This window comes from Excalfactoria chinensis, chromosome 4, assembly GCF_039878825.1.
Source record: "Excalfactoria chinensis isolate bCotChi1 chromosome 4, bCotChi1.hap2, whole genome shotgun sequence".
Taxonomy (NCBI): Eukaryota; Metazoa; Chordata; class Aves; order Galliformes; family Phasianidae; genus Excalfactoria; species Excalfactoria chinensis.
In genome coordinates this window covers 27,202,683-27,226,469 of record NC_092828.1, presented here as the reverse complement: position 1 = coordinate 27,226,469, position 23,787 = coordinate 27,202,683, and the positions used below count along the sequence as shown (strand labels likewise).

At 40.6% G+C, this 23,787-nt stretch overlaps 1 protein-coding gene across 6 annotated transcripts in view; it reads left to right on the top strand.

Annotated features, from left to right (window-relative positions):
• The window catches only part of MTUS1 (microtubule associated scaffold protein 1), a 108,132-nt gene that overhangs the window by 7,784 nt on the left and 76,561 nt on the right, over window positions 1-23,787 (top strand). For all 6 annotated transcript variants that reach the window (XM_072335715.1, XM_072335717.1, XM_072335714.1 and 3 more), the window contains one exon: window positions 20,327-22,552. In XM_072335715.1, the coding sequence (XP_072191816.1) occupies window positions 20,498-22,552 (2,055 nt within the window). In that variant the 5' untranslated portion in view covers window positions 20,327-20,497. The remainder of the gene's footprint in view (window positions 1-20,326; window positions 22,553-23,787) is intronic.

Genomic DNA, 23,787 nt, shown 5'->3' with positions numbered 1-23,787 from the left:
CTTGGATTATCCAGCAGCTACAATGAGCAGCATGAAAGTACTGGAAAATAAGCTGCCGATATGATTTTATAGCTCACAGAGCAGCATATGTTATCATATCATTGTCTTTTTGAGCATTATTCTGCCTTCACATAATAAAATATTCACCATGCACTTGAAGGAAGTGCAGGAAGTGCCTTTCTATTTGATGCTTACTTGCAGGTGGTCGGTTCTTTGTTGAGTTTGTATCTACAGGTGGATTGCTGGAATCCTTCCTTCACAAGCTTTCTCTAAATTAAGGCAATTTCTTTCACATATTTTGGTCTGGTTGTGACCTTACTCTTTTTCATTCTTGGTATAAAGGTGTCCCAAAGTTGCAGATCTACCCTCTAGTGCACCTGTATTTTTTGCACCTTGTTTTGCTCTTACATTGTTCCTAGGATCTGTTCAGGAACTGTTATGGCTGAGTATTATGAAACCAAACTGTCTGGGTGTTGTCTCCTGCTAAAATATTTTAATCAGCCAGAGGCTTGATACCAGGAGATAATAATGGCTGGCTCTGCGATCTGCATGAGTTGGTGGCCTAAGGCAGTGGGTGCCTTTAAGGGGTTGCACTGTCAGTATCTGCCTGGAAGGAAGGCAGAGCTTGCCAAGCTGTTAGAATGCTCACCTCTATTAAGGTGCTTGGGTCTGTAGCTGGAGAATAATGTCCCTGCTGTTGTACAGACTCTTGTAATGAATAGCTTTTCTTGGTACTCATTTGGAGTTGTGCAGTACACATGGCCTCTTTGTCCATGCTCTAACACCAATTGGTATAAACTTCATGAGCTTGATAGCTTTCTCAGTAGATTATAAAGGCTGTTTGTCAGGCACTTAATAATGTATATTGCATGTGGTGGAAGTTTGCTTCTAACTTATTGCACGCAGACCAAGACATCTGAGCTGTTTCTATACTGGGTTAGGATGCAACATTACCTGACAATTCTGTGTCTTTCCTCGCCCAGATCTTGCTTGCATTTGTGTGCCATGGATTTAGTGTAATGCCCTATAAAGAAAATCTGTTTGTGTCACATGTTTCTCATACGTTTCCTAATAGTTGTACCAGGCATAGCCAGTATTTGTTTATGCTTCTCTACTCTAAACAGTGCTGCATCTTAATACATAAGATGTTAGGAAATCTGCCTTGAACTGGTTGTTCATTTAATAACTTAATTGCAAGGTGATGGTTGAATAGCAGCTGTCTTTGGTTTCCTAAAAGAGGATACTATGTCATTAGGCCTTCTGAAGTCTTGCTAAAAGCTGCCCCTACCAAAAAGGGAATTGAAGCCTTAGCCATTACTTTAGTACTGCACAGCCTTTCTCTCTTACCCCACTTTCCTTTCTTTTTTTATGTTGAAACAGTGGTTTCCCTACTCACAGCCTGTTGGCTGGCTGCTCCTGCTGCCAGGCAGTGAAGCTGTCACCTTACTTGGGCTGTCTGTGCTGTGCTGCATGTATGGCTTTCACTGTCTGTCCTGGACTCATAGTAATCAGTATTTTCTTTCTGTCTCTCTATGCCAGCTGAAATGCCATGTCCCGTGGGTCATTGAGCTTTGTGCCAGTGTGTGATCCTTATAGTATAGCGAGTTGTAGCCAAAGGTAAAAATACACTTATTATACGAAAAAAAAAAAGTGCTGCAGAGCTGTGAGAGATGTGAACAGCCCCAGAGCTGTATGAGAGGAGTGAGGGTAAGGGCAGAGTGGCCCTGCTAGCAGAATGTTTGACATTTGGTCTGTGTGGCTTGGCATGTGGCACAGCTTCAGCGGTTATTCTGATGTGGGGTGCACTCTAGGTAAGTTGTCTTCTAAATATAGTAAGCCTGGGCTGGCTTTTTTGTTTGCTTTCTTTTTTTTTTTTTCTTTTCTTTTTTTCCCCTCCCCTAAAGAGTTGCTAGCAGTGCTCAGTGAGTGGGAGGGCTTTGTTTTCTACCGTGTCATTCAGTCACAGCCTTTTGCCAGTTTCAGGTGCTTTCTTACTGAAAGCAGTGTGGGATCTATGATGGACTCTGGGATTGATTTTCTGGTACTATAATTTATAATGGGATGAATGTCATTGATAAAACAAATCTGGTCGTGTAGAGGTCATTCCATAGTATCCACATAAGTTATATTTAGTGTTGTTTATATCAGATTCATGTCAGAATAAAGCTACAATTACAAACTGCTTACTTTTTTTATAAACAGCACAAGGAGTGCCAGCATACTGCAGAGGGGAGGCCTGGGGCTTTGTTCTTGTAGGGGAAAGCAGGGAAAAAAAATGGTCTGTAAGAGGGGAAGAAAAAAACAAAACTCTATTGCAGTCTGTTCTTGTTAGCTGCTTTAATTTACTTATTGTTTGATTTATATAAAGCTCATTTTGTGCTTGATTCACGTAAAACTAATTTTGTGCTGCTTTAAATGTAAATGCAGTCAGATAGCAGAAAATAAACAGCAGGTTTCTCAGTGTTGTGCTCATCAGAGTGCAGAAGAGGTGGGGTGTTACAAAGCATTTGTGCAAGGAACTTGCTGGCTTCTTCCCTCTACTTAACATTCCTGGACATCACGTTTCTTATTTAGCTGCATTTCAGAGAAGTTGAAAAATATTTTGGTGGGGATTTTTTTTTGTTTGTTTTGTTTGAGGCAAAACTATCCATACAAAATGACACTGAATAACGGGACGATCATAGAGCCTGCTACAAAGCATAGGTAGCAACCTTGTGCTTGTTTGTTCAGCTTTGAGCCATCTGGCATTTGTTTCTTAAACTTAGATAAGAGTTTAGCCTTGTGTTTGTGTTTGCTTTTTGTGTGTGTTTTTAAGTCCTCACGCTGTTCTGTTATTATTATTTTTTTTTTTTCCAAGGGGACATGTCTGATGTTTGCTTTATTTCATTGTCTGGCTGAGTAGAATACTGGTGGCTGCTGTTTGTTAACTGCTTTTTGATGTAGGGTAAGCAAAAGGGAAAGTGTATGTGAAATTCTTCAAAATGCTCTGGCTTTCCCAGTGCCAAACAGCAGCATTTTTAAGTGCAGGAGATTAATATAGAGAGCTGGAAGGGGAAAACATCACATAATGTGCTTGTGTCTATGCTTGTGGAGGAAAGTAGTCTGTCAGTGAAACCATAATGGTTACTCTGATAACTTTTCCATGCTTCTCAGTTCTTCCAGATGTCATTTTCAGAGAGTGGCAAAATGGCCTTTGTATTCAAGTTGCTGGCTGTGGAATGAATTTAATCTTTCTGGAATCATGGCTGCATTTTTATTTATTTATTTTTTAATAATTGTAACTTCACTTGGGGTTAATGTTTAAATATTTAAACGGATTTGGCTTCTTGCCACTGAAGTAGAACAGCATGTGCCTAACCCTGGGACTCTTACCATTCCCAGTGCAGCCAAAAAAAATAAGAATTGCTCAATAGTGCAGTGATCCAGTAACTTCAAAGGCTGTAATTTAAGGTTGGTCGCAGACAAGGGTGTCCTAAAAGGGGGCGATTGACTTGATATTTTCTATTTAGTTGAGGGAAAAGGAATTTCTGCAGATGGCACCAGAATGTTTTCCAGAACTCTTTAGGTTGCATAGGAACAGCCATCTGTAAGTCTAAGTCCAGTAAAATAAGCTAGTGAAAAATAATATTGAGAAGCACCAGTCGGTATGTAGGAATCTAAAACTTTTTGAGAACTAGGTAACGTGTTAACTTGGGGTACCTTTGTTTTTGGCTCTCTTTGGGTTGGAGTGCCAGGGTTGAACAGTGATTTAATAAACACAAAGTTCAAACCTAATTTGGGAATCTTGGAATTTATTACTCGAAATGGAAAAGTTGATGAGGAAAGTTAAAAGCAATTGCACTCAAGCTCCTTGTATTTCTGATGTTCTTTACCTTAACCCAGGGGATTCTGTTGCATGTTGCTGGGGGGGAAGCAAGGGCTCTGACCCCAGGACCGCATCTCTAATCTGGTTCCATTCTGACCTCATGTGTACTGAGAGCTGTGCTGAAAACATCCATCTCTGGGGAGCTTTTCCTGGCTGCAGTGACAGATGATGCAAACCCTTGGTTCCTGCCAAGCATCCCAAGTATTTTCTATTAGTGGCCTGGTCACAGCCACGCCACGTTGGTGATGGGATGCTCCCTGTACTTGAGGGAATGATGCAGTGTGCAAGGAGTGCTGAGATAAGGCTGGCTGGGCAGAGAGAATTGTCTGTCCTCATCCTGCTTTGTTTTACAGTTCTCATGTTCAAGTTAAACATGCACATGAATTTTTCTGCGTCTGTGGATGTGAAACCTGATACCTAAAGAACTCTTAAGTGAAAATAATCACAAATTCGATACTTCTAAGCTAGAAATAGCTAAGTTAGTTGTAACTTCCCAGACAATTGATATTTTGTTCAATTCTGGTTAAACTGTACTTCAAGCATGGAAGTGGGCCACTGTTACAGTTAATTGTTTAAACTCATGTATGCATATCCTAAAGAAAAGAAAAATACTGTAAATGACAAGCACAGAGTTAACACATCATGTCATTATGTTGTGACCTATGTAGCCTAAAGAGGTGGTGTCTAAGTGGATGTGCACAGTGCCAGAAAGCATCCTCATGTGAGCAGTGCTAGAGCTGTCTCTTTTAAAACTAGCATGAAGCAATTTTTATCATCCATGTTAATAGTTGTAGGCAGTGTTATGATGGCTGAACGTATTTGAGATTTGATTATAAATGAAATAAAAATCAACTTAAATATCTGTTTCATTGCTCATCCAGTGAAGGGAAGACAGATGTGCCTTTGTCACTGGCATCTTCCTTCTTGTCATTTGGTAGTTATTCAGAGGAGAGAGCACACTGGGCTAGAAGAAGTCAGAGTTTACCTTTGACTGCTTTACAAGTGCATAAAATAATAATCTGTGCTTTGGCAGGAAATAAGATGCTAAATACCTCCAGTGGAAAACCTCAGGGAGCACAGTGGTCAGTGATTCCATTTCTGCTTGAAGGTGTTCAAGCTGTAGTTAAATGGAGTGAAAGCACATAATCCTCATGAGGGAAGATTCTTGTAAGCAAAGAGAGGATAAAATGTGAAACACCTGTACACCACTCAGTGTTGAGTGGATGCAGAGCAGCACCGTCTGAACACACTGGCTTTTCAAGGAAACCCTTAATGCCATGACTAGGCAGTGAGGATGTCTTGGAGCTGTAACCTTGGAGGGCCAGGTAACGTGAGGTGGTGCCAGCTGGCTGCAGCAAAGCAGGAGGGGTCTGGCCGTGCCAGATTTGGCCAGTGGTGGTTTTATTTTGGAGTGGTGTGCTTGGTGGTTGCAAGGTCTTACACACACCACGTACTGCTCTGCTGTGTGCCCAAGCTAAGCAGCCATGGGACGTAGCATCCTCAAAATATGAATGCAGAATGCCTGTGGTGTTGCTGGGATCTTTCGCCAACTAGATGTCCTCTTCCTCAGTGGGTTATTACTTTAGTTCCTTCTGATTTCTGTGTTGTTTTCTTGGCTGGTGGTGTCTTCTGCCACTACTAATGTCATAGATTTGCAGCACTCTGTGTCACGTGAAGTGCAAGGCCTGTTGCTGTCTGGGTAACTCCTGCACAGTTCTTTCAAGAACAGAAAGAGGCTTGGATTTGCCAAACTAGTTTGACATCTGGAAGCACTTCAGTACTTCAAAGCTCATTGGTAGAGATTACGTACTCTAGGAACATGGGTCAGCTCTAAGTTTTATTGTTTGTCAGTAGGAGCAAGTGTTTTGTTCAGTTAGCATCTGCTGAAGACTGTGGTGAGGGTGTAATGGACTTTGTCTTCCTCTTTAGGAAGAAAAGTTTGTATTTTTTACCAACTCTTAAAGATGGTTCCTCATCCATTGTCATTTATAACAGAAGATAATTGCAGCAATTCCTGTGTGCTCTTGGTCGTAGATAAATATTACACTCTGTGTTCTGTGTCTTTTGATTCCTGACTTCAGCAAATTACTTCTAAGAATTCCTGTTCATAAATATTCTGTCACTTGTGAACGATGAGCAAATGAATTCCTCTGAATAATCCAGAAGTATTAGAGGCTGTTTTTCTGATTTCTTTCATGTTGCAACCATTCAGAAGAACTTCTAGCAGCTTTCATTTCTTTTACCTTGACCCGGCATAGAACTGTGTGATTTAAGTATACAGAGAGAAAATACTGTTTCTTGTTCAAAGAGAAATTCTTCTGGAATACTTAACTCTTCAACTGCGCGCACCCAAAGTCACTGATTTATTTAAGATGTTGTCAGTAAGCACGTGCTGCTTGAGTGTCTTGATTTGAATGATGAGTGTGTTACAGTAGAGGTTTTTTTAATACAAATGTCATAATTTCACATTTAAATTGACTTTGTTAGATCATATTTGTTTATATTTATTGTAGTTCTTTTATAGCCTGGGGAAAGAAGTACTTGTAGAGGCTGAAAATAATTTTGACACTGTTTTACATAGCTAATGTATCCCTTTTTATTATTATTATTATTATTCCTCCCTGCAATGCTGAATTAATTGAAAAAGCTACGTTAAATAGGTGTAACAGCAAATTATACACTTCTATGGTAAGTCTGTGATGTGGTTAAATTCAGCAGAGGAAAGTTTCCAGCTGAGTTTTTTGGAAGTGTCGCATTCTTTTTTTCCTTGCCTGTAGCAGACAAGGATAAGTGACTGCGGTTTATGTCACTTCAAACAGGTGAGGGAGAGCTGTTAGTTCTGTTAGGGCAAAACTGAATACTTACTTGATGTATTGCAATATGATGTTTCCAAACAGCTGTTCTTTCCTTGGGCTGTCTTCAAGAAGGCTGAAATAAAAATTGTCCTAGCTGCTCTGCAGGCTGTTTCATGTGGAATTGTTTCCTGGAGTAGCTGTTTGCTGTAACCTGTGATGTGGTGAAGGATGGTGTGGGAAATGTTTGCGTGACTGTGTGCGTTTCTCCTGGAGACTCAGAGCATGGGACAGTGCTTCTCCATCCTGCCTGTTTAATTTTAATCTGCTCTTGAGATAACAAAGTTGATGTTACATTAGACAGGTAGTTCTTTGACCTCCAGATTTCTGGAGTTTATTGCTTTCCTTGCCCCTCCTGCTCCTCCAGCCACCCACCCATCACAGGGTTTCCTGGTGTTCTGGCTCATCAGGTTCTCCAGAAGTCTCTAAGTAACAAGAAGTTTGGCAAGTCCATCTGCCTTCTGCTCCACTCCTGGCCAGGCAGATTGGTTGCTTGCTCTGTTGTACAACACTCCTATTCCTCACTGTAAGTGTAATATGAAGTGGCAAAGTGTACATCTCCATAGGTATCACCTGTCCACTCTGTGACGTCCTCATCAAATCTGCTCTAGGATGTGCTGTCAGCACACAGTAAGCTTTTGATAAATTTCTGGCAGAGTTGAAGGAAAATTCTTTAGCTGGAGCCTATTATTGCTGCATGGCTGAATTGATCTTTGAAAGCTGAAGTCTCTTGGGAGAGTTCTGGAAAGCCCAGCTTCTATGTTTTGTTTTCCTTTTTTTTTTCCCTTGGTCTTGCTGTTTGCTTGCCTTCTGATGTGTGCCACTGAGGAAAGCTTCTGATGACTCAGTCTCAGTTCATCTCTCTTAAAATGCCTGGGCCTTGTCTTCAGTAAGTTGAGCTGTTTCTTTCCTTTCGCTGTGCCTTACTACAAGATGCTACTGTATTCCAAAGAACTTTCCTAATGCGTTAATTAGAAGTTGCTAATTCTATAAATACAGAAGCATACTCTTACATACGGCTCTTAACTACTTACTGTTTGCTACTTAGTGGGTACTTTCCAAAGCTTTGTGCATAAATGTCCTCCAAAATAAGCCTTTTAGTTACAAAAAGTATTTAGAAGCTGATAATCTTAGTGAAGGAGGTTTGGTAAGTTATATCAAATGGTAATCACATACTGTCATTGATTTAATGTTCCCCTGATGTTTTAAATTTAACAGCTAAAACAGAGGTATTAGTGGCTTCCACAATTAATGCTTAAACCATGCCAGGCTTCGGGAGAAATGCCAAAAAAAACTCGTGCAAGTAGTTTCCATATGTTGCTGACACATTATTTCCTGGAAGGCTGGTTGATGTGTTGGCAAAACAAGTAAAATGTGCCATTTTCTGTTAAAGTTTGGGAAGAACAATCAAGTCACAGCTCCTAAAATAGACAGTCTGAGATAATAATAATAGGGCTCCAGCTTGTCATTGCAGTTTTGTATTCTCAGTATTTAAGCTGATCTTTGATCTGTGATCTTCGTTGCATGTTAAAGCATTCTTTTTTTCCTGCCAGTTGCTATCTTTAGCTAAGTTAAAATACCGAAATAGGAGCTATTGGTATTTGTGATTTAGAAATAGCAGGAAAGATCAATTGAACTTATAAAGATGGTAGAGAAAATATAGTAAGTTTATCCATTGGGGAGGGAGACTATACCTAAAATGGGGAAAAGAAAGGAAATAATCCAAAAGGTATTCAACTACTTAAAGAATGCAGTTATTGACTTTAATGTATTATCAAACTGTAATCAATACTCTGTTCTAAGAGCTGGACTCCAGGCAGGACTAACTAACCTACAAACAAGCATCCAGTGCTTGAGAATAAAGCTAACATGAAGCGCAGGCAAGCTGGTGGCAGCTTAAAAAGGCCCAGTTCAGGTGCCAGTGCTCTGCTTTGGTACTGTTGTTCTCTGCTGGTGATTCAGGGGATTTTGGTCAAACAGATGGTCATGGCTTAACCTTTACTTTTAGCTTCGCTGTAATCTGCACTTTTAGCTTCTCTGCATTGTGTGCATTCCTTCAGTTGTTTGTTTTTGCACTGTTTTTTAACCTTTCTTCCTGAAACAGTTATGCAGGAGGAAAGACTGGATGTGGCAGTCAGATACGGGTCTCTGATAAGAATAGCAATTCCTTCTAATGAGTTCCTAGAGGCAAGTTCTGCAGGGTTGTTGTGCAAGAGTAACATCTTAAAATTACAACATCTTAAAATTACGTTTATTTGGGTTGCCTAAAATATTTGATTCTCAAAATGTTATTTTTGGTGTCCCGCAGTCTTACTCTGAAGTGGCAGAAGAGGAGGTGTGACAAAGCACTGTAACAGAGAGGTTGGAGGCTCCTTCTCTGGAGATATTCAAAATGAACCTGGATACTTTTGTGTGCAATGTACTCTTGGGATGCTGCTTTAGCAAGGAGAGAGGTTGGACTAAATGATCTCCAGAGGTCCCTTCCAGCCTCTACAGTTCTGTGATTCTGTGAAGAGAGGAATTATGTTTAGTTTTGTGCCTGTGTTTGTATCCCTCCAGTCTTTACCTTTGGCTTTCTGCTGCTGTGGAGTAGACCGGTAACACAACTGTTTCTTAGGCTTTTTATTTTATTAATGGAGAAAACCTGAACACGGCTGGCTGATGTGCTGCTGAACTGGTCCTTTCCTCAGCAAGTGGGAGTGAAAGAGAACAGCTTGTGGGGCCAGTGGTCGGTGAGCACTGCTAGATTCTTTCCCTGTATCATGATCTAAATGAGCACAGGATCCAGAATGATTGCATAGTATTGACCATTTCCAGCAATTGGCATTGATTCACGGAAGAAAAAAGAGCTTGCATGATCCTTGCACACCTTGTGCCTTTTCAAAAGGCCAACCCTGCCTCAATTCAGGCTGTCGTAATGCATTCAGGTACTTGAAAAGCAAGCGTGTTCCTGTGTCCTCCAGCCTAGGCTCCCAGGCTTGCAGTTGTGAATTGGCTCTGTGCTTTGCCATGAGGTTTTTAGTTGATGTAAGCAGGTGATGTGTATTTGCATTTGTTCTTTGTAGGAAATTGTTGTTGCCACTCAAGCACATAACTAGTCTCTAAATGTTTGCAAGCACCTTCTGGCTGGAGAAGGAACTAGTGGCTGGTATTTCTCTGTATATATTCTCTCTAAATAAGCATGACAGAGTTGACAACTTGTTTCTTTCTGAAAATGGTAGGTATTAAGATGAAAGTGGTCTTGTGACTCTCCGGCACTGTTTAGGTTTTTTTGTTTTCTTTCTTTCTAGAAGTCATCTCTGCAGCTGTGCTCTAAGTAACATTTTCACAAGGGATCTGAATTCATTTTCTGAAGCTAACTAAAGCTTTGATAGGACTAGATAGGACTTGAGCCAGTTCCTGGGGCACAACTAAAGAAACTCCTCAGTGAATTAGTTTGTAGACAGTTGTATAATTTTTTTACAGTGTTGGAATATTAAAATAAGACTATAATCTGGCAGGCAAGAACTGAAATTTGTGGTGGTGTTTTTCTTTTTCCCTGCATTTTTCTCCTTGTGCTACTGCAGCTGCACTCTTTGTCTCTGCTATTGCCACACTTCGGCATGCAGCTCTGGTTCCCCCAGCTGCACTTGCTAAGGTGTGTCCTTAGGTTCTGAGGAGCTGTTGCTCTCCAGGACCCCAGCTGGCCCTGTGCATCCTGGCAGCAAGGTGGAATGGCATGAGGGGGCTGTCAGATCTCTGTGGCTCATATGATGCAAGATGTGAGAAGTTAGCAGCCTCTATTTGAAAGAGGTCTGGCGGTGAGATCCAAGGAATGTTCTCCAAGCTGGCATTTGGTTCCTCTCCAATACTGAATATTTTGAATGTATTGACCTCCAGGGTATGTGCGAGATGAATCTCTCCAGGCCATGAGAGATACTGTGCAAGTGAGGGCTCTTGTTTAGGGGAGTGCTGATCCTCATGGTTGCTTGTGCTTCAGTTAACCAGGTCCAAGATAGGCTGTGTTGTGACATTGTTTGCTGGGAATAGAAGCATTTCTTCTGTAATCAGCTAGGAAGTTTCCTTACTTACCAATCTCTGATTTGCATACATGTACAATACTTGATACCTAGCAGGAATCTTAGCAAATAGATGAGAGCTGCTCCAACAGTAATGCCTCCTATTATATTATATTGACCCATGGTGTCAGAGTTGGATGTTGGTGGTATGGAAGTAAAGGTTCTTGTACGTTGCTGGTGAAAATGCATACTTACTCGTGGTGATTATGTTGAAAAACAGTTTCATGGCTGAGAATTTGCAGTAACTAGTGTTACTGTGCTCTTTGTATCTGCTGTAGTTTTCATTTACATAAATGGGAGGTATTGCTTCCAGAGCAATCTATGCAGTTGGCGTTAATTACAGAAGTAGTATCTCACAGTTCTGTACCAGAACCGGTATGTTCTCCATGCAGAATGTAAATGACTCACCCATTTGTATCAAACAATAAGACAAATACAAGCATCTAATTCATCTAGTTCTCCTGCAAGCAAGCTGAATCTGTGGCTGTGATTAGACTTGTGATTGTTTTGTCAAAGAGCTCAAATATATTTTTCCATTGTGTATTTCTTTTGAAGCAACATTCAAGTACCCGACATATAAGTAAACCTGAATACTGAGGTTTGCTGTTTTTCTTCTGCCTATGGAAGCTGATTCTAAGCAGGCTTGTTGAAGCACAAATAGGCAAACAAGCAAAAAGAACAAACAAGAAACAAACAATAGAAAAAAGCCACCTTGGTCTTAATAGGCACACAAACATGGAATTCAGCAATGTGACGGGGAGAAATACAAAGCAGTTTCTGTGCAACTGTTTAAACAATGGCGGGTGATAAACTTCTAAAAATTAGAACTTTTGAAACTGGGAGCTGAAGCAAGCAGTTGGTCTTGGTTCTGCTTTGGATGAGGAGAATACTGTGTAAAACAATTCAGGAGGTCTTAGTACAGTTTAATATAATGAAGCTGATTAGTTCTACCTTCCTCATCCAATGTGCTCTGTAATAGTGATTTGTGAAGAAGGTGAATAAAGCACTTGATCTAATAGTTTGTACTGAGGTGGAAGAATCGTCTGACTGACAGCTTGATTTTTTTTTTTTATTTTTTTTTTTAGACCTACTTTGTAGACCTCAGTAAAAACTACTGACCTGTCGTGTGATTAGTTGAGAATTAAGATTTTTCTCCTTTCTGCTTTTAGAAAAAACATAGACCAAGTGCAGATTTTATTTACTTATTTATTTTTATATCATTTCCTGTATTCAGCAACAAAGGACCCATGTCACTGGTCAGTTTGTGATACGGGCGGTCAGAGAAGTGGAAATAATTTCTGAACACTTGGCAAAGTTGAGCCTTGGCTTTCTGCATAAAGGTTGTCACAGAATCACAGAATCACAGAATGACCCGGGTTGGAAGGGACCTCAAGGATCATGTAGTTCCAACCCCCCTGCCTAGCAGGGCCACCAAACATACGCCTTTACTAGATCAGGTTGCCCAGAGCCCTGTCCAACCTGGTCTTGAACACCTCCAAGGACGGGGCATCCACAGCCTCCCTGGGCAGCCTGTTCCAGGACCTAACCACTCTCCTAGTAAAGAACTTCCCCCTAACATCCAACCTAAGGTCCTGGTCCTTTGGCCCAGTGCCCTTCTTGCTTGCAGCCTACCTTGCTTCGAGGAGGAACTTATTTGCAGATACAAGAAATCCAGCTTAGGGAAGCCTTGTGCACCCAGTTGTTCTTACATCTGCTTGACAGGCAGGTATGCCTCAGTAGTTTTTCAAAGAACTCTCAGTCGTGTGTACTCCTTTGCAACTCTGAAGTCCTGGATATAGTTTTCCAGAAAATTAATTGCCTGAGTTCTTAATGGCAGTTCATTCCATCCTTACTTCTTGTGAGACAGTTTTCTTTGGAGAAGGCTCCTTATGCAGCATTAATTGCTTACAGTTGATATTTGTGAGCATTATTCTACCCAAATGACTTGTTAAAGCACCTCTGGTATGTGCAGCTTGGCTCACAGAAAATAAAACCCCAGAGGTGTATTTGAAAGAAAAAATATCAAGGCAGAAACTGCATTCTGTTCTAGGAAAGTCCTCAAATACCTGGTGTAGGAGGAACAGAACAATCCTGAAATTAGCAAGGTGGAAAATGGGAGCACCAGGGAATTGAGGTCTCTTTTGAATTTTTTTAGCTCAACTTTTTTTCTCTTTCGGGATTCTGCAATTAGGGTGATGTATTTTCCTGCCAGGAGAAGCTTCATGACTTTTCCCCATATTTATTTTCTTGAATTACTCAGCTCTGGGTATGTCTGTGGTTTGGGGTTTCTCTGTTTTGCTTTTTTTCCCTCTGCCTGGGCAGTTCCTCTGAGTTCAGAATTATGCAGCAGGCTGGGATTTCTTTTACCAGAATACTTATGTCAACAAGATGTGCATTTAGTGTCCTAACAGAGCTGGAAATGAGTTGGTATACTGTGAATTCATGGGTTTCTAGATGGGTGCCTAGAAATGGCAGCATTGTTGCTAGGCTTTGGTGAACTTCATGCTTACCAGATAAAGCAATTTTGTCTTGCACGTCTAAATTTACTGAGATTATATTGAGAAAGTTGATCAGTGCTCAGAGGACAATATTCAGTTGTACAAGTTCAGTTTATATAAGTACCTTAGGAATTTTTTTTCAGGCTTTCTTTCCTCATTCCCACAAAAAGTATGCTGTAACAAATTTGACCATGAAATTGTTGTATTTTGTCTTTAAGCTGAAATCCAGGAGGCAGAGTTGCCTCCTAACAAACAGTGTCCAGCTGTAGAATCAGTACTGAAAGTATACTGGATGAGATCAGTGGCCTTTAAATAATCACACTGCTATTGCTGCCTGTTTGTAATTCAGGCTTTCCTTCATCAAGTTCATAAAACTGCTGAAGTCAAAGCTAATAAGGGTTAAATGTGAGGCTAGCTGTACTGCAGACTAATTAGTTTAAGCAGGGCACCAAGTCCAAGAGGCTCCAGAGAGTGGATTTGTGCATACCAGTGGATTGTCAGATGGAGGGGGAAATGTTAATGTGTAATCAACCTTTGCTAAAAGGAGAGAGTTGACATCCCAAAAAACCAAGCAGCCAGCCAAAGGATGCACTGGGTGTTTTTCACCTGTTCAACATGCAGTGCTGTTAGGCTGCCAGTTACTCTAGGTTTATAGCCTAGTTTTAGTACAAGAGTAGAGTGAAGCTGTAAAATAAATAACTAGGGTTCCTCTGTAGCGCAGCAGCACCTTGCCAGCATCCCCTGTGGACTTGGGAGCTGCAGGTATGGGTGTGCACCAGGCCTGCAGCACTTCTGTTGCTGCCCCTTGCACTGATTCTGGTCAGGCTTAAGCTGAAATGAAAGCTGATGGTCTGGGCCATGTAAAGCCATAGTTCTGGGGTGTCTGTAGAGCTCTGCTTGTTCCTTTTCTCCTGTGGAACCAGGTTTTATCTTTGCTCTTCTGTTAAGCTGTTGAGTCAGCTAAATAAATGCTAAATAAATGGGGAGAACTGCTTCAGAGGTTAGAACTTGAAAGTTGAAACAGTTCTTCAGCTTTCCTGTGGTAGTGTAGAGATTTGGCTGTAACACAGAACAACATGAAGGCTATAGTAGTGGCATTTGTAGTTGATCCTAACTTTAAGCAAGAAGTCTTATAATAGTGGATTTACGCAACATGCATCTTAGCATGTTATAGTTTACTGTGAGATTACTGTGCTTACAGTTTATAGTTTACTGTGAGTAGTATTACTGAGGGGTGTCTGAAGGACTCGTGGGACAAGCTGTAAGTAGGAGTGAGAGGAGTGAGTCCTGCTGATGCCCAGTGCATGCAGGGCTCTCCACAGCAGCATATGGCTCTGCATTCACATGGAACCCTCTCCCTGCAGCAAGGGGCTTGGCAGCCCACAAGTCTAAATCCAGCCCACAAGTCTGAATCCAGCCCATATTGCGTGGGTGAGACAAACAGACCCATCCTGGCAGCCTTCCCCAGGAGTGCAGTTTCCCCTTCTCCCCACCTGGCCCAGGAGCTCCAGGGCCGCAGGCAGTGGCAGTATGTCAGCGGTGAGACTGCACCCCCCTGCCTACGTGTTGCATCGATCAAGCTGTTTTCTCCAAGCTACTCTGCAAAACTGGCATAGCATTTTTCTTGTTTGTGTAATTCCTCTGAGCTACCGAGGTAAGAGCACTGTGCTTTGTTGAATTCAGTCTTGTATGTTCTGAGACCAAAAGATAAACAAGAAATCTAGAAAAGAATTAAAATATAAAAACAAAACTTAAGCAGCAGAACTGATCTCATTGTGAGAAAGTTTCCTTTGTAGGCGACATATTTTTTTTTTAAAAGATATTAAAACAATGCATTAGCTTTGTTTATTTTTCCACTCTCTTCAGACCAGAGGGTTGGGAGCAATGATGGTGAGTTGCCCAGTTACTCCAGATGTCAGCTAGGCAAGATCACAGGTGAAAAACCAGTTAAGTTGTTAAGATTGATAGAGTTTATAGTAGCATCCAGCTACTATAGTTCCAAAAATCTGCAACAACCACTACACCTTTAGGACTTCTAGTCATTGCATTGGAATTGTTAACTATTTGGCTACAAAAATGTTATTTCCATTAACCTATTTCTTGAAGTTTTATTGGGTTTTGTTCACTTGTATGTCATCAGTAGCCCTGAATATAAAAAAAAATCCATAGGAACAACTATTAACTATTTTAAGTGGCAAATAACAGCATTTTCAGAATTAAAATCTGCTGTGATGCTACTGCTGTGCAAGAGTGCGTTCTTGATTCAGTGGTAGAATTTCTTACACAGTATGTGAAACCTCTCCTTGGCTGGCTGTAGTCTTCGCTGAATGAGTGCCCACTTCTGCACAGCAGGCATCTTTGAGTCTGCAAAAACTGGGAGCTGATTAAACTTCTGACCTGGCTAACTCGGGAAATCCTAAGTATCTCGATGAATAATCTGCACTGCAAAAGGATACTGTGGTAAGGATGCTGCTATTTCAGTTAGTGAGGGATGTATTGATCAGCTTTATTCAGATAATTAATTGGGTTATAGATTTGTTACACAGAATAATCCACTAGAGCTAAATAATACTTTTTGGTTTACTGTATCTTACTTTGCTGCAGATTATGTTGGAAGTATTCCAAATGCTCAGTAAACTAGTTCACACTGTGTATCGTTGTTAAATATAGCCAGCTGCTGAACTGGCTCTCAGCGTTGGGTTGTAGATCTGAAAGGACACGAGAACGGGAGCTCATCAGTTTTGCCATGGCCTCAGCTGTCACATTCTAATGACACAGTCTTACTACTTGCCAGAATACTGGTGGTGTCCATTAAATGTTGGGCAGTGTTGACACCAAACCCAGGGGCACAGGCACAGATGCTTTGTAAAACAATTCAAGAGCGTGAAAAATTTCAAGTCAGCACTGCACCCTAAGGTGGTTTCAGTCTATGGTGCCTAGTGCATTATGGTGTATTTGGCATTAGAACTTAATTTTAAAAGGCAAATGTTTAGTGTAGGAGTTACAGTGGTAATGGTTAAAGCCATCTCTGCTCTGACTTGCTGAGCATGTCTATCGTGACTCATTGTTAGGAGGAAAAAATTATTTTCTTTTCTCCAGAGTTATGCCTGGCATTTCAGCCACCACCTTTGCAGCCTGGTGTTCTTGCTCTTGCAGAGAGCTTCTGCCTTTTTTTCTTGCTGTTTTATGAAAGCCTTGTCCTTCTCAGTCAGGAGGAGACTAGCAATAGGCAGTCTGCTTAATCAGAAATCTGTAGACTTGGGGATTATATTTTCCGTACATATGTATGGTATGTATACTGAACTTCCATACATGTGTATGGAAAATATAACGTGCATGTGTGTATATGTACACAAAACATATATTTTAAAGCAGTGCACATTAGCACCCCCCATTCTCTTCCCTGCTCCTGAATTTGTGGTGAGAATCCCAGGTACAGTAGCTGTTCTGTACTGGTGCCCTGTACCTGCTTCTATATAAAGTTTAAATGGCAGCACTGGAGAAAGCAGCATTTTATCCAAGATGCAGGTGTTAGACCAGGTGAGCAGTGTAGGTAACCACATGCAATCAGGTAAGTTGGAACACTGAGTCGAAGTTGGTGGACATCAGTCTAGTCTGTGCTCAGCTGTTCAATCAGATCTTTCAACAAGTAGGACCTGGACCTTGACCTGCTAAGGGAGTGCCATAATAGTAAATGCATATTGTCTTAAGTTCTAGTTTCCTGCTTTCATTTTGACCTGAAACTTTATCCTTGATTATACAGGAGCTGATTTTAAAACAAACGAACAAACCATCTCCTTGAAAACCCAGGAGCATTTCATTGAAAAGTTGAGGGCTAATTTAACAAGGAAGTAAAAACTTAATTCTTGGAAGCTCTTAAAGAGGGGCATACTGAATATTGATCTCACGGGGAACTGTGCAGTAGCAATAGCCTAAAAGCCAAGCCAGTGATCGCTCTGAGCACAAGTGGCCATGCGCTGCAGTTGTGTGCTGCACCCACACAGAAAACTCCATGCTGCTTCTGGCCATGAATGTTGTCTTACTGGAGCTAAGAATGAGTGCCTGGTTGAGTCCTAGCAATGGGAAGTACTAGAATATTCAAGTAAGAGGCTTGTTGGTATTCTGATCTGCCCATTCAAAGATGTAGCTTTGGTTTTGTTTGATCATGCATTTAATCACAACTCATAAAATACATCTGCTTACTTGCACTGCTTTTATAGCTAGGATTTGTCATCGGCTTGTGTGTGCTTATCTCTCACGTCTGTGAATTTCACCTTTCCTGCTGCTGTAAAACGAAGTGAAGACAGGCATGTGAACACACACAACTTCCTGGTCCAGTGGCTGTACCTCCAGATCCTCAAATGTTAGGTTCCAGTTCTGGACATTTCTTGCAAATATCTTAGTTAGCCAAGTAGGAGGAGCACTCACTTTTAAGAAAAGTCACTGGACCAGTCTTCTGAATGCAGAACATATTTTAAAATAATTCCCAACTTCGGAGTGGTAATTGTGGTGGTGTAATACAGCTTTCTGCTGAAGTGTGGATACTGAAGATGCCTTGAGCATAGCATTCAAGTACAGTGAGTCGCCTGGAGCGCTTCCAGGTTGCTTTCCTGCTTGTAGGGGCACACCCTTTTCTTTCAGATCTCCCCTGTGTCCCTTGGTACAGGCTGTGCAAACAGAGCTGGTGGGTTTGAGTAAACATGGTGACTGTGTGGGCAAAAGCATCCAGTTCCAGATGGAACACCAGGAAAAGCATCATTACTGCTGTCAGCCTTGTGAGAGTAATACAGTTAAACTGGCTTGCATTCTTGTAGCAATTTGGGATCTCGCAACTTGATTTATTTATACTAATTCATATTATTTTGACTCTTATTTGCCCAACACTGAACTAGTAGACACTTGTGCTATAGAAGTACAGGGAACATACACCATGTTCAAACCTTCCCAGCCCAGCAACACTCCAGCTAGATGAATGGAAGCTGCAATATCTTGCTCTGAGCCCTGCTTTGTATGTTGTCATGTGTGCTGGATCTGGGGGCCATCAGAAGATGGACAGTGGGTCGTTTTAGGAGAGTCTGCTTTCCAAGCTGGCTTCCCTTTTTTTCCAAAGCATTGCTTCTGTTCCCTTGAGGTCCTAGATATCTATTTTGGAAAGGAAAAGCCTAAGAGGTCTGATAACTAAACTCAGCGTTTGGTGGTAGTAGTACTTAGTTTAGAGAATTCTCTAACACTTTCAGTTCGTCAGGAGCAATGTATTCTCGTTTGGAAAGGCAATTGTTTAGAACTTCTCTCTATCTGGAAGCTCATTGAGTGCCCACAGAGCTATAGAATCTTAATTTTTGAGAGCAAACTTAATATTACAGATTTTGTTAGGCACTATTTTTAAGCCTTAGAAAGTCTCTTTGTTTCTATGAAAGATGCTTTCAGACTCCAAGTGTTGATATGAGGCAGAACTTGAATCTAGTCTAGGTGATCATGAAAGTATTGATTACTGAAGTGAAAAGCTGCTTTAAAAATAGTTGAATCAATGGTATATTTTTGTATATATTCTCATTATGTGTAAACCTGGACTGAGCAGATTTCAATTAGTACATGTGCACATATGTATACTTGCTTAAACAGTTGTTTTTTTGTTTTTATTATTATTATTATTATTCAGTCTCAAACCTACTTATGTTTTTCTTAGAACTTCTTAAGCATTGATTGTATCAGTTTAGTTCAATATTCCTCTTTCAAATTTTGATGAATCAGACATTTTTCAACAGTTGAATCTGTGATCAGCTTAACTCAATGGAAAATCGTTCAGGACAGGTTCTTGTTCAGCCTCAAGGGAAGACTTCTGTGGAAGAACTCTTGAATCTACCTCATGTTTCATAATAGAGAATTGAAAGGAGGGTGTCCCTATTGCTCATGCTTCTATAGGGGCAGTCAAATGATGCGGAGCTATCAGGAACTGGGGGAGTTTATGCAGGATCTATCTAGTCCAGATTTTTATCTTAAGTGATTTCTGTTTTTTGAGGGAAGGAAGCAGTGAGGGGGTTATTACCTTATTTTTGGTGGCTTGTTTCCTTGTTCCATGGTCTCTTAGCATCTGTCTCAGATTGAGGGTAAAAAGTTGTGTGTAAAGAGAAGGCTGTGGGCTAGAAGCCTCTCTGCATTGTCTGTCATGAGCATACAAACTTATGTAGGTCTAGAATGGTCTTACTTGGAGTGCTGCTTTTATGCACAGAACTGTTTATGGGCCCTAGAGCATGTCTGAAAAGCTTTATGCTTTTTCTCAGTTGAAAAAGAGTTTAAGAATGTAACTATTCATGGTAAAGAACAAATCAAGAGTGGTTTATATGGTCATTACAAACTTGTTGCCTGAAGCAGTCTCTGACTCAAAAATTAAGGATAGTTCTCTGATCATAATGGAACTAATCTACATTGAGGTAGTGGAAATCTCCCACTGCTATGTTTTCAGATTTTGCAACCTCACTGACTTGTCTCACTGTATTCCAATCAGTATTGTCACCCCTGTAAAGACAGTTGGTAGTGCAGTTAAGTATCTCTGTTTTCCTGTTTCCCTGGAGTCTCAGTTCATTATGGTTCTCCTACTCTTTGTATTTAAATTGCAATCAAATCACTTCAGTCTTCTGACGCATTTCTTGTATGAGTGTACACTATTCCATCACTCCTATATGCATAATTCTGATGTTCACGTTCTTTTGTTTTCCTTTCACTGAGTTTCAAATATGTCACTATGTCCATATCCTCACTTAAGGATACCACACGTCTGTGTTTTAGTTAAAACCCTGACGTGTTTCCCATTGTTTTGCCAGTGTCCTCCTTCTTCCTGTTCTTTGGTAGGAGAGCTGGGATACATCACTGCAGGTGTGCAGATATGTTCAACCCCTGTCTTATTTCCCTGTCTTATTATGCTCTTTAGTTGGGAAGAATGGGAAAAGTTTGTAAAAATGGCTGCACTTGATTGAAGTCATGACCAGTTGCTTAAGAATGCTTAATGTAAAATCATGGTTTGTCTAATCACTTTTCATTTCATTTTAATCCTAGAACTACTCAATTCTCTTGGAAAGCACAAAAACAAGGAACTGCTTTTTAAATGTCTCTCAGACAGCTGACATGTTCCAGGGAAAAGGTGCTGATTCTGCAAAATTCAGAAGTCTGCATTCTCTGGGGTTTTAAATAAGCATAAAATGAAAATTTAAAAGTTAGCCTTCAAAAATGAATATTGAAAAGTCAGATGACAAAGCAAAGAATGGTTTGAAGTCTTCCTTACTTATACGGGATGAAAATGGAAACAGCTACACATGTGACAAAGCTATGCTTCCCTCAAAGAATTGTGCTGCTAAGTTACATGGTGATTCAACTGACCAAAATATAGTGACCGAGCATAAAGGTGATGCTGTTCTTGAAGATAAGAATGACTTTGGAAGTATTCTTTTAAAACAACGGTGTATTGAAGAATTTCATCTGCCAAGGGTGCCTGGTAAATACGACTGCCAAGAAGTTCTCTTGGGAGATAAAGATACTGAATGCAAGTCTACTCTGACTGAGCAGACCAGTGTATATCCTTTGAATTGTGACTTGAAAGAAACGACAAACTTCCTGAAAGGTAATGTGGCTATGGCAAAAATGCAAGCTCAGAGTGTTGAACAATCGATGCCTTACAGTCAGACTGAATCAAACTGTGTATTATCTCATGTTGGTTCAGAGCACTGCATACAGTCCATGATAGAAGACCAGATGCACTACCACCAGAGCACATTCAATGTTACTACCATTATAAGTGAAACGGTGGGAACTGACCAAAATGATGTGCATCTGGGGGAAATGGTAATCCCTTCTGATGAAGGAGATGCAAAAGAGAAATTGGGTGCAATCAGCTCAGAAAAAACACCAAATTTCTCTTTTACAGTAGTGGCTTCAGGAAGCCTAGAGGGCTCTGCTGATATTGATGTGTGTTCTCCTGCCTGTGCAGGTGTTACACTCGATATAGAAAGCAGTAGTAACCTTGACAGAGAACAATTGGAAACAGCAGCACAGTCTGGAAAACAAGCTGCTGGATGTATTAATCCTCATGTGCAAGCTGAATTATCACCATACATCTTCACATATGAAGATCCACAAGTAAAGGTCTTGCAGAGTACAGTTGACTGTGGTGAAACCAGGAACTCCATTGATCAAACATTCATGGATAGTCCTGGAAATAACGTGTACATTCTACCAGTAGAAAATGTGGGAGAACAAGTATCAGAGAAAACCAGCGAACCCTTAACCAAAGAACAAGGCATCCTTGGAAATGCTGCTTTTCAGTATAAGCACAACACCCCATTTGTGTCTGAAATGCAACCTTGTAGTGTACCTAAACTAAAGAGAATAGTTAAACCAGAACTTAAATGTGAAGCAACTTTTTTGGTCTTCAGTCCTGTGGCTGGTGAAAGCAATACTGCTCTGTTTACTTCAACTCCTAAAGAGCGAACAAAAACCACAACTTTTCCTGTTCCAGCTGTGGCAGAACTTGGAGACAAGTCTTCTAAACTGAGACCAAATGAGATGCTTGTAGGAGAGCATAACCGAAGGCCTTCGCTTAAAAGTAGTTCAGGTCAAATTGCGGGAAGAACAGGCAGGTCGCCTATTGTGTCATCAGTAACCAAATCAAGGAAATGTGAGATTGTTAGTTTTCCCAAACCTAATTTCAAAAATGTGAAGCCAAAGGTTATGTCCAGGCCTGTACTACAGTCAAGAGAGTGTGAACCCTTAAAACAGTCTCCTCAGTCACCAAAAAAATCAGCCACCTCCTCATCCTCACTAGTTGCTTCCCCAAGGCAACTGTCCCCTTCTGTGAAAGCGCTGAAAAAGAAAATAGATTTAGCTAAAGATATGAAAATGGAACTGCCTGTGAATAAGCCCCATAAGCTGCAACTTAAGAAACACCTCCTTGCTAGCCAAGTTGTGCATGCCACAACGCATCCAAGAACCGCTTCCCACAGGACTTCAAAGACACCTGTGTTGAAGCAGGATCTGGAAGACACTGACAGAGTGAATGCTACCAATTCAGTGTGCTCATTGGCTTCTGCTGTGCTTCCAACGTGTGGAGAAGACACAAAAGAGATGCTGAATGATGAAATGGAAACTTCAGACTCCTTAGTGCAGCCCTGTGCTCAAAACATCTGTCCAAATGGAGGTGAAAAAGAGCAAAACTGCAACATGGGAATTCTGGAAGCACCGTTAGAATATGTAGCAAATGAAACATTCGTCCTGCACTCAGTTCCCGTGGTAAGCTTTTTTCTTTGACTTATTGTTTTGTATACTTGAAGAAAGAGGGTTCTGTATGGCACAGTGCTGGATGGAATCTTTGAAATGGGTTTTGTGTCTACAAAAGTAGTTGTAACATTGATTTCTGGGGTTCAGTCTCTTCCTACTAAAAGGAGAAAGAAGTAAAAAATTTTGCAAACTGGTTGAACTTGTGAGTAAGCAATTAGCACTTGACCTCAAGTGCTTTTTAGTGTTGTCCACCTTCATCTTATTCCATGGTACAAATGTTTTTGTGAAGTTATATTAGTGCAGTACAGTCAGTATTCTGTTATTCTAATAAAAGCATGTACATCTCAATGCAGTCTAATTAGCAAAACTGTACGTTGCTACTTGTTAAGATTTTGCTGTAGGGAGCTTGCTTTGGCATGGGGGTTGGACATGATCGTCTCTAAAAGTCCCTTCCAACCACTACAATTCTGTGCTTCTGTGATTTGTTAGAAATCTAACTTTAATGTGCGCATTGTCAGTACAATTTTAGTGATATTCTAATTTTGAGCATTTTAAGTTTATCTTAAAGGTAAACTTCTGTTTTCAATAATCTTTTTTTCCTTCCAAACATAATTCAGTTCTAAAACATGCTACATGCTCTTAATTTTTTATTTATTTATTTATTTTTGCATAGAAATGTTAAACATATCTTAATAAGTAATGCAGAATTCTCAGACCAACAATTTGGTGAAACGCTTTTAACTTGTTAATTCAACTATCTACATTTGAATAGTTTGGGAGTTCATTTATCTGAAGTAAAAATGGAACTCACTAGAATAGTTAAGAGTAGTAGGAACTATGCTTTATGCAGAAGACACATACCTTTTTCCAAGACAGTAAGCCAATTGGAAGGTGCAAACTTCCTGGCTGGAAGGTATAAATGCATGATGGATTGGAAAGTAGTGTTGGTCTAGTCAGCTACCTGTCAGGAGAAACATGCTGCTTTCACGTAATCTGAAAGAGTTTTGCAGAGGAGGAACAGTGGGAAAGAAGGAGAGAGCTTCAGGGCTTAGTTGGGAAAATCTCTGTTTACTCAATGAAATGGAGGCAATGTACTGATTAATGAAACCTGGAGCTGTCAGAATTTTTGTCAGTCTTTACTGCTTCGCTAGAAAAAAAGCTTTATTAAAATTCAGTATAAGGAGAAATGTACAGTTGGTAGAGTGGAAGCAGCTGTCTTGTTTCTGAAGAATTACAGAAGAAATTAA